The sequence below is a fragment of the Hippocampus guttulatus genome, chromosome 4 (assembly GCF_054856545.1).
Source record: "Hippocampus guttulatus isolate MCC_2025c chromosome 4, RoL_Hgut_1.0, whole genome shotgun sequence".
Taxonomy (NCBI): Eukaryota; Metazoa; Chordata; class Actinopteri; order Syngnathiformes; family Syngnathidae; genus Hippocampus; species Hippocampus guttulatus.
In genome coordinates this window covers 12770925-12783471 of record NC_141264.1, presented here as the reverse complement: position 1 = coordinate 12783471, position 12547 = coordinate 12770925, and the positions used below count along the sequence as shown (strand labels likewise).

Sequence of the window (12547 nt, the reverse complement as noted above, 5' to 3'; positions counted from 1 at the left end):
GCTCCTCCAGTATTTCTGTAATGGCCTGTTCCCTCTTGGAATAGAGGACCAATGAAACCCCTTTCCACTTCGATTGGTACCTATGACGCGAAAAAAAAAAGTAAAACATGCAAACTCGACACAGACATGTCCTTATTTGTAGAAGCGTTTTAGAGACATTCCGTTGTGTTCCAGCATGATTGTGGCCCAGTATAGAAAGTAATGTACATACAGGCATTATTGGTTGAGTTGGAACGTGACATCTTAACAGTCCTTCAAATGAATGAACTCAAACAGATATGTCAATGAAAGAGCAGGCTGTTGTTGGTTGTCAGCGCAGTGTAATCTACTATACTAGAAAGGAATGAATCAGTGGAATGATAAAATGAGAAAATGCAATTTGTCAGACCATTGTCAGCTTGCCGCCCATGGATGCCTCATACAAACTTGCGTTTCGTTTCAGTTGCTTGCAGCATCTTTTAAATTAGACTCACAGCAACTGGAAGTCAGACACCGTTTCCTTTCAATATGCAGCACGGCAACCAGTGAGCAGTTTGGATAAAGGGTGTGAATGAAATTGACACAGAGGGAGGCATAGATGGTGAAGAAGTTGTCACGAAGGAAACAAATGCAGATTCATGAGTGAGAACATTCTAAGGAGGTCTCACAATGCAGCATGATGAGATGCATTAAGTTGGAATATGCTTGACAGAGTGTTGACAAGAAAAGCTTTTAACTCATTCTGTTTGTCTCCGGAAGAACTGCAAATACAAAAGAGCTAATGCGCTGTCAGATTCATTTGTATTTCATTACTTTTCACTCGATGCAGTGTGAGATGTTTCGACACAATTAAAGTTACGTCGATCAATTCATAATAAATTAGGTTCATCAACCTTTCAGGAGAAGCCTGAAACAGGCCTTGTTTGGTTCACTATACGGTAACATAAAAAGATGGAGACCTCTTCGTCAAAGTCATTTTATATTTTTTTATGATCGGTGATGATGGTCCGGAAGATGTTTCGCTGGACATTTACCGCTGAGTAGGTATAAGCGGCCCTGTGTATCGGTAAGCAGGGCAATTGACAGTAGAGGCAGTGAAGCAGCATGAGTGAATGTTGATGACATATTTAAACAAACATGCATGTAAATGACCATTTGTTGAGTCTAAAAAAAAGAACTACAGTGTCCATTTTTTCATTAAAACAGTAATTATCGTGACAAGCCTATTTGCGGTTGAATATTTACCTAATATTAGATAACGAACAACAACCGCAATCGTAGTCTGCTCGTAAACATGACCTGAATGTGTGAGAAGAGATACTGAACTGTACTCTCATTGCATGAAGCCTGCAGGAGATCGTAACCATTTGTTGCCAATGTTACAGTTGTCTGTTAACCTTTTCCCCCAATTTAATAATTCAAAATGATACAAGACATCAGGTCAGTTAATAATGACTAATTGGAATAAATGACAAGGGGATACCATTAGCAATTCAAATGAGTTTTAATTACAGCCTGCAACCAGATGTGGCAGCTTTCCCAATCTCTAAATCACACTGGCTTGAGGACTGATGGGGTGATAGAAGTGAAGTGAGAAAAATAACGACATGGACGCGTGGGAGAAGTCAGATTTCTGATAGAAATGAAGAATAAGGTAAGTTATGGAGTGGTGAGGCGGCCCAGTGGACCAGTGGTGAGTGCGTCCACCTCCCAGTGCAGAGGCACCGGGTTCAATTCCAGCTCCGGCCTCCCTGTGTGGAGTTTACATGTTCTCCCGGGGCCTGCGTGGGTTTTCCCCGGGTGCTCCGGTTTCCTCCCACATTCCAAAAACATGCATGGCAGGCTGATTGAACACTTAAAATTGTCTCTGTGTGCCCTGAACCGTTTCAGGATGTCCCCCGCCTACTGCCCGAAGACGGCTGGGATAGGCTCCAACACCCCCCGAGACACTTGTGAGGATAAAGCGGATCAGAAAATGGATGGATGGATGGATGGATGGATGGATGGAGAAGTGAGAGGGAACATCCCAGAGATCTCGCGGCCAAACAATATAATGAAAGAGTAGAACACCACTGCCCTCTATGGACTATAACAAGCAAATTAAAGATACAGTAGTCCTCAATGTGAGTAAGGCTGAGAATGTGTCTGTTTGTCATGATTGTTCCCAAAGTGTGAAACCTTTTGTGGAGTGGGATCATTGATTTGCAAGGCTGTGGAGGCAAGGTGAATTTAGCAGGACATGAAGAGGGCGGGGAATGGTGACGGTGTGTGGTGAGATGCATGACAGAGGGCCAGCGACAACCAACCAAGAAGAATGAATTACCACACTCAAGGAAACGTCCTCCCCACTTTCCTTTACTAAATTACGCCGACACATACACATGCAGTAGAATACAGGTGCAGAGAATCTTTGCCCCCCCCCCCCCACACACACACACACACTCTACATTCCTTCATCAATTACCATAGGCCCTGCTATGAATTCACATTTCAAACATCGCCAGTGCAAAAGTCCGTCATCAAAATGGCTCAAGCCTAAGCAGCAAGGTACCGGTATATACAGTAGATTTCTCAAATGTCAGGTTACAGCTTAAAAGATACGATACCAACTAATAATTTTCCTATTGATCTGACTTTTGGTAACAACACTTCGGATACTCTATTCACTTTAAATTTAAAAGCAAGTGTGTACAACTCTGAGAGGTGATTCAGCGGCCATGGACAACCAATAACTCAAGTTGTATTGCATGGACGCTGGCGAAAGAACAACACACCAACACAACCCAAGCTGATCTGTCATATCTATTTTGCATTGTTGTGTGCGTACAGTCTCACTAAATATTAAATGTTGCTCTCATCTATAGATTTTCCTGTCATCCCAAAGTCTACCGGATCTATATGGCAGACTGTATTTGGCAAAACCCACATTACAGTGGTTTGTGCTCAGTTCTGAAGTTGTGTACTTTAATTTTTCATGCGATTGAGATCAGCTACTGTCAATTGGAAAGGAATTGAAACACTGTGTTTCTGGTGCGGATGAGTTCATGATTAATTGTAAACTTGAAATACTCTTTTTAATGATGAAAAAGCAGTGCATTGCAATCATCTAAAGGACAGGAAATAAAAACATGCATCATCACCTCCATGCCAACCTAAGAGATGAACGGGCGGACTCTTGCTATATTCTTAATCCATTATTATCCAAATGCATCTGTCGGGACAGAAAAAGTACAAGTCCAATAGGATGAGATCAAACTGAAGACTAAAAGTGCATGGATTCATAGTCATAGATGTTTTATTCTTTTAATATATGCGCATAGTGCAGCACATTGGCAAACTGCTGTCGCGAGAACAGAAGGCAACATGATTCAGGCAGGGATGTGCCTTGAAATTACAGATTTCAGACAGGTTTCTTATGTGAAGTTCGTCACCTTGCCTGTCTGTCTGTATTGTCAGCCCTGCAGATTCACATTGTGTGTGTGTGTGTGTATGTGTGTTAGTGCGTGTTTTTAAATCTGTAAGTATTTTTGAAATTGATTTCAACAGGAAAACGTGTCATATTATGCACAAATAATTTAAACTCTATCAGTTGCACTTCATTTCAGTAACTCATATTGTTAAAATGCCTCCAATGAGGAACTTGGAATCATTTCATTTAGAAGGACGTAATGTCGATGAATCAAATTTCAGTGCTATCACCATGCACTGAACAAGCAATTTGTCTTCAGTCTAATGGGAAATGCCAGCCAGACAACTTTAAAAATATATAATTATTACTTTAAAGCATAATAAAAATGTTCGCAATGATAAATTACATAATTGGAAGCCATGGTTAATTTCCTCAAAAACTGCCGTGGTCATTTATGTTGGACCTTTTTGGGCAAAGGTGACTCAAGCACCAACAGGTTTTGAAAATGGCTGTGCTTTTTCCATGCTAACCCTGCAGTTCATCCCCCTCAATCTTAAAATGGTGTGACAGCCTCCTTTGCATCCCCTCCACATGTACACGAAGCAGCACGGGTGTTTGCAGAGGCAAACAGGTCTCTCAAGGGCATCCTTTAACCAACAGTCCTTTTTATGGTTCTTTATTCTCCTCCCCAATTCCTCGCAACTGAACACCATCAATCTAACCATTTACTTTAATTTTATTTCTCACTCCATTAGTTTCAGGACAGAGAGCAGCACTCTGAGAGAAAAGCGAGGAGGGAAAGCATGGAAAGAAAAAAATGGGACTAAAGTTGGGCTCCTTGGAGACATAAAATGTAATTTCACAGTCAACTTGCTGTGATGTATTATTTCACAACAATGGGGTGTGGGCTGATATGAGCCCTCCTTGGCACCTGCAGAAATGTTAGAACATCATCGATGGCTCTCAGGGGGAGCAGGAGCTGTGTGTCAGCAAAATTATTAAAAGAAAAAGGGGGGAAATGCATCGAGTCGATCCTTCCTAAGGCTTCAGGAGAGAAATTGGTGAATTAAGAAAGTCCCAATACATGGGAAATGTAATGAAAGTCCTGCGAAATGTTCATGGTCATGGTCTAACATACTGTACTGTTACTCATCAATTATATGGACAGATTTCTTTTATTACATTAATGACAGACATTTTTTTTTGTTTGACAGTGACCAGATCATAAAAGCCCGAGATGTTGCCATGATATTTAGCACCACTAACATCTGAGGCGATCCATGAAGTGGAAAATGATAAAGCCTCTTTTGTCTGGGTTATCGAGAAGAGTTCCAGTTTGAATTAAAATGTGACCAAGTGAAGTATGTGAAGCATAAAGGCAGGTGTTTGTATGCTTAAAAAAAGAAAACCAATGCGCTCCCCTATTGTTCTCTAAGAGACATTGCGACTAAGTGTGAGGATCATTTATTCCAGTGGCTGCACAGCTTCATTGCTCCTACTTCACCATAACGTGCATGCTGATAAAATGTATAAAGATGTAGGACCCTTCATTAGCTGCAGGCTCTCATCATCAAGTAAGCCAACCAGATGCAAAAAAAAAAACAACTTATGAATGTACTTCAAATAACAGATGGCTTCTAAGGGATGCTCACCAAGCTGTCCCTCGACCAAACAAGATTGTTTTATCGGGTGGGTGTTGCTATAACCGTATGCACTACCTACGCCGTCATATGGACAATTGAAAATAGTTTATTTTTCAGAGTTTACTGTTCTTTTGAAACTGCGACACCAATCCGAGAACTTGATCCGATGCCGTGATGACTTTCTTTTGCAGGTAGAGCGCGCTGTTCTTTGATGTCTCATTCAAGAAGTAACGATAGTTCACCATAATGCTGCAGGAGTTTGTCACACCCTTTGGGCTCGTGTCAGCATGCCAGTTCAGCCGCCACATGGTAGCACCATTTTGAAGGTGGAAGTTGGCCACTGGGTTCAGTGCATAACCTCGCCTCTTTTCCCCGTAAAGATACCAGGCACAGAGTCGCATCAGGACAGGCTCCAGGAAACGAGAGAGACGCTCCGAGCGCATCCATTCGCTTGTGGCTATTAACTTGCGGAGGGCATCTATGGCATTGGTGCCTGGGATTAAGTCAGTGACTTGCTCCACTTCCTGCCACTCTTGCTCAGATAAGAGGTCCGAGCCACGACCTTCTTTTCGGTATTGGCTGAGGAGGCCTTGGAGCCACAAGGAGAAGCCTGGGATCGGGGAGAGGCTGGAAAACTGGGCCAGGTGGGGAAACTCACTCTAGAAAGAGAAAAGGGATTATGCATTAAATAGGAACAATTTGGGGGGGAATGATATGTATCATGATTTTAATGTGCCGTGCCACAAATCCACCTCAGAGAACGCTAATTTGGGTGGCAAAACATGAAATGTTTTTTTTTTGTGTGTTTGTGTGTGTGTGTGTATGTCTTGATTTCTATGTCATGATTTGGCTGATGGAGATTAAATTTTCTCCTTCTTCTCCCTCATCCCTGTTCAGTTGTTACCTCAAAGGTCACTTGGACAATTTCTTACACTCATCCCCATTTCTATCGGCTGATAAGTGAGTTTGATGTGGGAGAAGTGCTAAAAGTTACAGATGAAATAGCAAGTGACAGAAATGCCCCAGAGAGTTAACTTTTTGTTGTTTAGTTGGACAGCTCCTCTGTGTTTTCCTTCCTTTATAGCAACAGCCAGCCGGTTGCACGCTCCCCAGTTATGTCAGGTTCTTTCTTCACTTCAACATCTATTTCTTTCCAAGTGTGTGATGCCCTAAGAAATAATGGTAAGTCATGTACATAATACAGTTATTGTATTTGAGGCAGGGAATTGGTGGAAAAAAAGGAACTTGAGCAAATGGTTATTTGGGAAAAGGTGTCATCCTGGTTCTGTGTTCTGTAGCAGCTTTTTTGCACCATGGACCAGCAATATTTTGACGGACCGGCATGTAAACACATGAAAAAAAAAGATTTAAAAATACAATTCATTGGGACACATAATGGAGTTGTTGTAATAAGTGGGAGCCCTGTGATTGTTTCTATTCAATGAGCCAGACTCATGTTGCAGTAATGAGAGACAAGGACACTCAAAATTCTTTAATTTTAATTTGATATATGTTATTTATCTCCTCCTTGAGCTGTCAATTTTTGATTGCGGAGGGGTTTGTCTGTCCCAATGGTAGGTTATGCTAGGTTGCTACGTTGTCTGGAGCTTTGTGCCCCTGGCATGGTCACCCATGGCAAACAGGTCCCAGACAAACATGGCACAAAGACACCACATGATGACAACCGAGGCAGAGCGGACCATGTTCCGCACTTCCATTGGAAGGTGCTCAGGTGGTTGGTGCCTTTCGTGGCATCTATCTCCGAACCCTTTGGCGGACACCAGTGATGCCGTCAGGCTTCCCAGGCCTTATTGGCTTGTGAGACTATGGAGGCACCTGAGTGGTACCGGTTGGTCAATCTGAATCAATCAGTTTTGAAGGCTTCATTTCCTCATTTACAAACCTGTCTCCACATACAGCATTTAGTAGAGCGGCTTTGGTGCCTGCGGATCACCTGTAGTGATAGATTTGTATTTTAGGTCGAGTGAGACTGCTGATATTGTCTTTCAAGTTGTCGAATCTTTTCTGTCGCATCATTTTGCCTTATTCCTCTTCCGATGAAGCTCTTGAAAAAGTTACATTTTTTACTCATTGTTGCTTGATTGTGGGCTTATGTTTTACGACCATGGCTCATGACCGAGACAAGCGGTTTAACATATGTCATTAGGCAAACTCGGATGTTCAATAAAACGTTTTTTGTTCAGTTGCTGTGTGTGGCCACTGGTACCAAAATGGCTTATGGACCGGGTACCAGTAGGTGGCCCAGTGGTTGAGAACTGCTGCTCTACTACAGAATTCAGTCTGAAAAGATTAGTGTAACCTCCTCCCTCATCCTCTCCTTATTTTAAATCAGGAGTGACCTTTTCTTTTCCTCTGTCATCTTCCCCATCGTAAATTTTAGTTCCCTGTATGAGTGCAAGAATTCTTTCTTCACCTTTACTGAAGGTAAAGCTTGCCGGTGAGAAAACTCATGCAGGCACCTTACGGGGAGAGACATGCAAACTCCACACAGGAAGGCGGGAGCCAGAATCTAACCCTGCGCCTGCGCACTGTGAGGTGGACATGCTAAGAAGTTAACCCCCTCACTGCCACTTACTGATCCCTATAAATGATAATGTCAATAGATAAAATGCAGCAATCTGCTTGAGCTAAAACTAAAGTGCAATGCAAAGCTGGGGAAACAGATTTTATCAGGGCGCACGACAAAGATGCATTTTCTCCATCTGCATAGTGGCTTCTGACAAGTCAACGTTTCAACCATTTCTAGAAAGAGTGGGCTGACATGAAATGGTCTTCTCAGCTTTTTGAGAAAGATGGATGGGATTTCAATGCAGCGACTATGTGGTAATTACTGGTAAAATAAGTGCTCTTTGTAGGGTATTAATAATAATTGGGCCAATTATCCACAGTGCACCCACCTGCAGTTCCCGGACCACCCGCTTGATGAGATAGTTTCCCAGCTCAACACCTTGTAGACCAGTTTGGGTGGAGGAGATGGAGTAGAAGACCGCTGCATTCACCTTGTTTGCATCTTCTTCCAAGTCAAGGATGGAAATTTCCCGAACAATACTCTAAGAGAGGGACCACAGTTTGCATTAAAATTCTCCATGTCACAAAGATAGTTTTGAAAGCTAAGACCTCACAATCGGAGCCTTTTTGATGTTTGTTTTATTTTCATTCATTTTGAAAATATAAATTAACTGCAAGCAGACAACATTCATGCCAACAGCAAAATATGTGAGCTTGCTGACATGGTGGCTATTTTCTCAAGTCAACACTGCTGGAGTTACTCAAAGGTAAGCCAAATAGCTGTGCTTTTAGATCACAGTGACTCAGTTATTGATATTCAGGAGGAACATCAATGAGAAATTTCCACTAGCTTTTATTATGTGGAAAATTGAGAGACATTCTCCAAAACCTTTCCTTCTAACCTGTATGTTGTCTGAGATTTCTTCTGTGAGGGCAACATGCAGCACGACCAGAGGCTCCCCGGGCATGGCGGCATGGGTGAAGGCATAGCAACGGCGGTATGGCCCCACTCTGCGCTTCAGATCAGCCCAGTTCCTAACAGGGTGCACCGCTTCATACCTGACAGAGGATTTGTAATGACATTTTTCATCCAAGCTATTCTGCTTGATTCAGGTAGAAACATTTGTTTTTATAAAAGAGTCCTAAAATAACATTTTGAAGAATCACATTTGCTGCCTTACTGGCTGATCTTTTGGAGGATCTCACAGGGTGACTGCCAAGTGATCCGCTCTAGTCGGAGCAGACCTACAGAGAACCATTCGGACAGCAAGCTCTTCAGAGTTCCATTCAGGTCCTAAGAGAGAGGATAGTGAGTCATGAAGAATTTCACACTTGTTGAAAACTGGAGTAATCTCCTCATAATTTACATGTTGACAAGCTACAGGGCAACCAAAATCATTCTTTTTAATGAACGAATCCCCACATACGGTATTGTGACTGAGCAGAGTTACTTAATTCTGGTTACATCCCAGGACCCATTGTGAGCTGTGTGGTCCCTTGATGTCTGTATGCTGTTTGAGTTTTCCCACATTATGAGTAATGATGTTTCTGAGCTTGTAATGTTTACTCAGAATCCTCTTCAATAAGCAATTTGCCATTTTAGAGTAGGGCAGATGCCTTTAAAAGGTCAGACAGCAAATATCTTGCAGACACACAAACTGACGCAGTGGAATGTAAGCAGATCCATTGGATGGCTACTGGTTTAATAATATCATTAGCAAGCTCTGCACACCTTCAGTCGTGCTGTATGTCACAGTAACATTGGGAGCATGAGAGCAAAGGTCACCTCAGTAATCTTAAAGGAATCCAAATGACCACATCAGTATGCTGATACCTTTACCCCAGTAAGATGGGTGCCACAGATCCACTCCAGGATCGTGTTAGTACGGGGCAAAAATAGCCAGCTTGACACTAATGTAACCCACACCACTCATTGACGTCACTAATATAGTAGATCAGACGCCTGCAAAATTAGTTAGAATGTCAATTCTTGTTGTGAGATTACTCTAAAATGGCCTTTCCCCCCCCCTCTCTCCCTCCTTTTAAAATTTACAAAGACCACAGACAGCAAAACCATTAGCAGTAAAATACAAGTGTGGATATTGTAGGTAGCACTGACCTTATGTGAGTTACACACACAATCTCTCTCTCTCTTTCTCACACACACGCACGCACGCAAACACACGCACACACACACACACAAAAGATTATTATTGGGATTATATTACAGTAATCTAACTCGTTTTCTAAAATATAGCGATTTAAATGGCCAGAAGTCTTGTATCTAATGTAAGGCTGTGAACTCTAGAAAAGTGAATGACATAAACAAGCACATGTACCACATAAGTGATGATAGAGATGAGGGGAAATCCCATGTTATTGCCCTACACGCAAGAGACAAAGTAAGCATACAGCTGTAGAAATATAAATTAAATATTTAAGGTTCACAAAGTGTCATTGTTTGATTGCGAATGACTACTGTTATCTTGAGTAATACACTTTGACATGTAAACACGGAGAGTTTGTGAAATTAAACCCAAATCAGGCCACAATGTACTCTACAAATTATGATCGAGACCATAATTTACTTTAATGTTGGTAGGTAATTACTTTGTATTATTGAGTTTGACTTTGACCAAATTGGACATGCATACCTTTAAACTAATTGAACGTTTCACGAGATGACATTTGACTAGAATAAATCAACCAATTATATATATGCATTTCCGGCAAATGCAGTGTTTTGTGTTGTAGGTTTGTAATTAACCCATAGAGTCCAGACTCATTATGTTATGAAAAAAAAAATAGTGGGTGGGTTCGGAGCAGACTGATCTAGCAAAATATTTGGCATGCTTACTAGTGAACGCCTCTATGAGGACAGCAAACTGGAAGTGGGGTAAAGGGCATTGTGGCAGTGCGCTCTGAATTGTGAAACACGTTAGTGGGCTATGGTTTGGTCAATGACGTCTGTGTGGGTTAAATGCCCCCCACCCAAACGTTATCCATATTGGTGTGTCAAGCTACACTCGGATACTGTATTTAAATCAACCAACACTTCAACAACACACAATGGGTATGTCTTGACTCATGCGAGCACCCGTAGAAAATGTCAACAAACAGAACATGGTTTACCCTCAAGTCCGGGCTCTCGCTACTTTTTGATGAGACGATGTCAAGCACGTCGGCTCTAAGGTCCACCAGAAACTTCACTCCCCCTTCCACCCTGCTTATGTGGTTAAGTAACTGTTTATAGCGGGGTGTCAAGCTGTATCGAAGTCTATCCTCAACCTGCAAAATGGTCGCCAAGTCCCTGAGTTGGGTGTGCAGAAGCTTCCCAGCGAACTCCGAAACGCTTTTATGATCCACTCCAAAGTCACGTGAAAGCCTCGCCAAGAAATCTAGTTTATCTCCCTTGTCGAGACTTCTGTAGAAATGCATGAACTCCAAGCTGTTGGCTTCTGGAGGAGGGGGAGATTTCTCTCTTGTTTCGTATGTGGGTAAAGGTGACACGGCTCTCGCCAAAATTTCCTCCATACCAGAAACGGCTCCGCTTGTTGGCGAAGACAACCAACGGCAGTTGCCGAAGTCAAACGCCCCAAAAGCAACTTTTAGGACAGCCCGGTATCGCCAACTCTTCAGTGTGCCACGAAAAGCACACATAAGAGGTTGGGGTAACATTGCTGGGTGGGATCAGAGCTCGTGTGCAGACACAAACATTGATCACGTAAAAGTAACTATTTCCGGGTTTCTTAAAAAGACAGTACACTTAATTGTGAGGTCGGTCTTTTCGATGAATGGGACTCCCTTGAAATGGAATGATTATTTGCGTATCGATGAAAATTTATAAACTTTAACTAGGATCCCGTGGTATTGTGGTCATAAATTCCATCCATGTTGGCCCTACCGATTGACTGATTGGTTGGAAGCACCAAACAATAACTCATGGGTATGATCCAAAAATGGCAATGAGTTTAACTCGTTGTAAGCCTTCAGTACTGTATATATGTCCAAAAATATTTCTTTAAAAAATATATAATAGTAATAATAATAAAAATCTCTTCTCAAACAGTTCTTGTTGCAGATGAGATAAGAAAACCTTTATTAGTCTCGCAATGGAGAAATTCCCAATTCACAGCAGCAAAGCTATGAAAGGAAGAAGTAGAACAACAAAGTATAGAAGCTGCTGGAAAGGCAGCCACTCTCGCGGCGCCATTTTGAAGTAAAAATAACACAACACAACACATAGGACACAGACAGTCGTGCAATCTTCACCACTTTTCTGCATACACTTTGTTGTCTGAAGCAGTTATAGATGAAAGAGGAGAGGATCAAAGTGTCCTTTCACCAGTGGATCAGAGACGTCATGCTGAAAATGTGCACACGTCTGCTACAAGCTAAGTTTTGAAAGCAAACACGAAGCTGTAGCGTCCATTGACGAAAAGAGATTAGATGCACTAGTTTTCAATTTTCAAGTTATATTGCCTTTTAATATTTCCATACGTCACAAGAGACTCACAGCTGTTTCTCCATTAGAACAAGGAAATAACTTCAGTATTTTTATTAATTTTATGCACATTTCCATCAGCCTACCAACATGAACAAAATCAATGTGTTTTATTCACATAAACCTCAACTCTCGAAACTTAGCATTAAGTATGCTAACAAATGCTTTAGTTTCTTGTAAACAAAGGTAAATTGTTAACCTGTGTCCAATCTGGCGATTCAATTCCCCCGAGCCAATCACGATTCACTTGAGATTTCATGACACTAATGCTGCATTTCATAACAATGGGAGATAGGAAAGATTACGCTTGGGCTGTACCAGTTGCGAGGTAAAAGCGTTCCAGGCGAATGCAAACAATTGATCGCTACATTAGTTTTTTCAAAACGCATTTTGACCTCCAACAAACCTGCATTCATTATTTGTTTAATCTATATAATATGTTCAAATTGACAGTGATAGTTTTTGCCTGCTCTACTGTGAGGT

At 41.8% G+C, this 12547-nt stretch overlaps 1 protein-coding gene across 1 annotated transcript; it reads right to left on the bottom strand.

The window, feature by feature from the left end:
* Positions 1-4544: 4544 nt before the first annotated feature.
* Positions 4545-11270, bottom strand: mlycd (malonyl-CoA decarboxylase). Its single transcript, XM_086109062.1, has 5 exons — positions 10693-11270; positions 8742-8854; positions 8463-8619; positions 7950-8102; positions 4545-5690 (listed from the first exon to the last, which is right to left on the bottom strand). Exons 1-5 carry the CDS (start codon positions 11236-11238, stop codon positions 5145-5147), a joined length of 1515 nt encoding a protein of 504 aa, XP_085965188.1. The 5' UTR covers positions 11239-11270; the 3' UTR covers positions 4545-5144.
* Positions 11271-12547: the final 1277 nt, after the last annotated feature.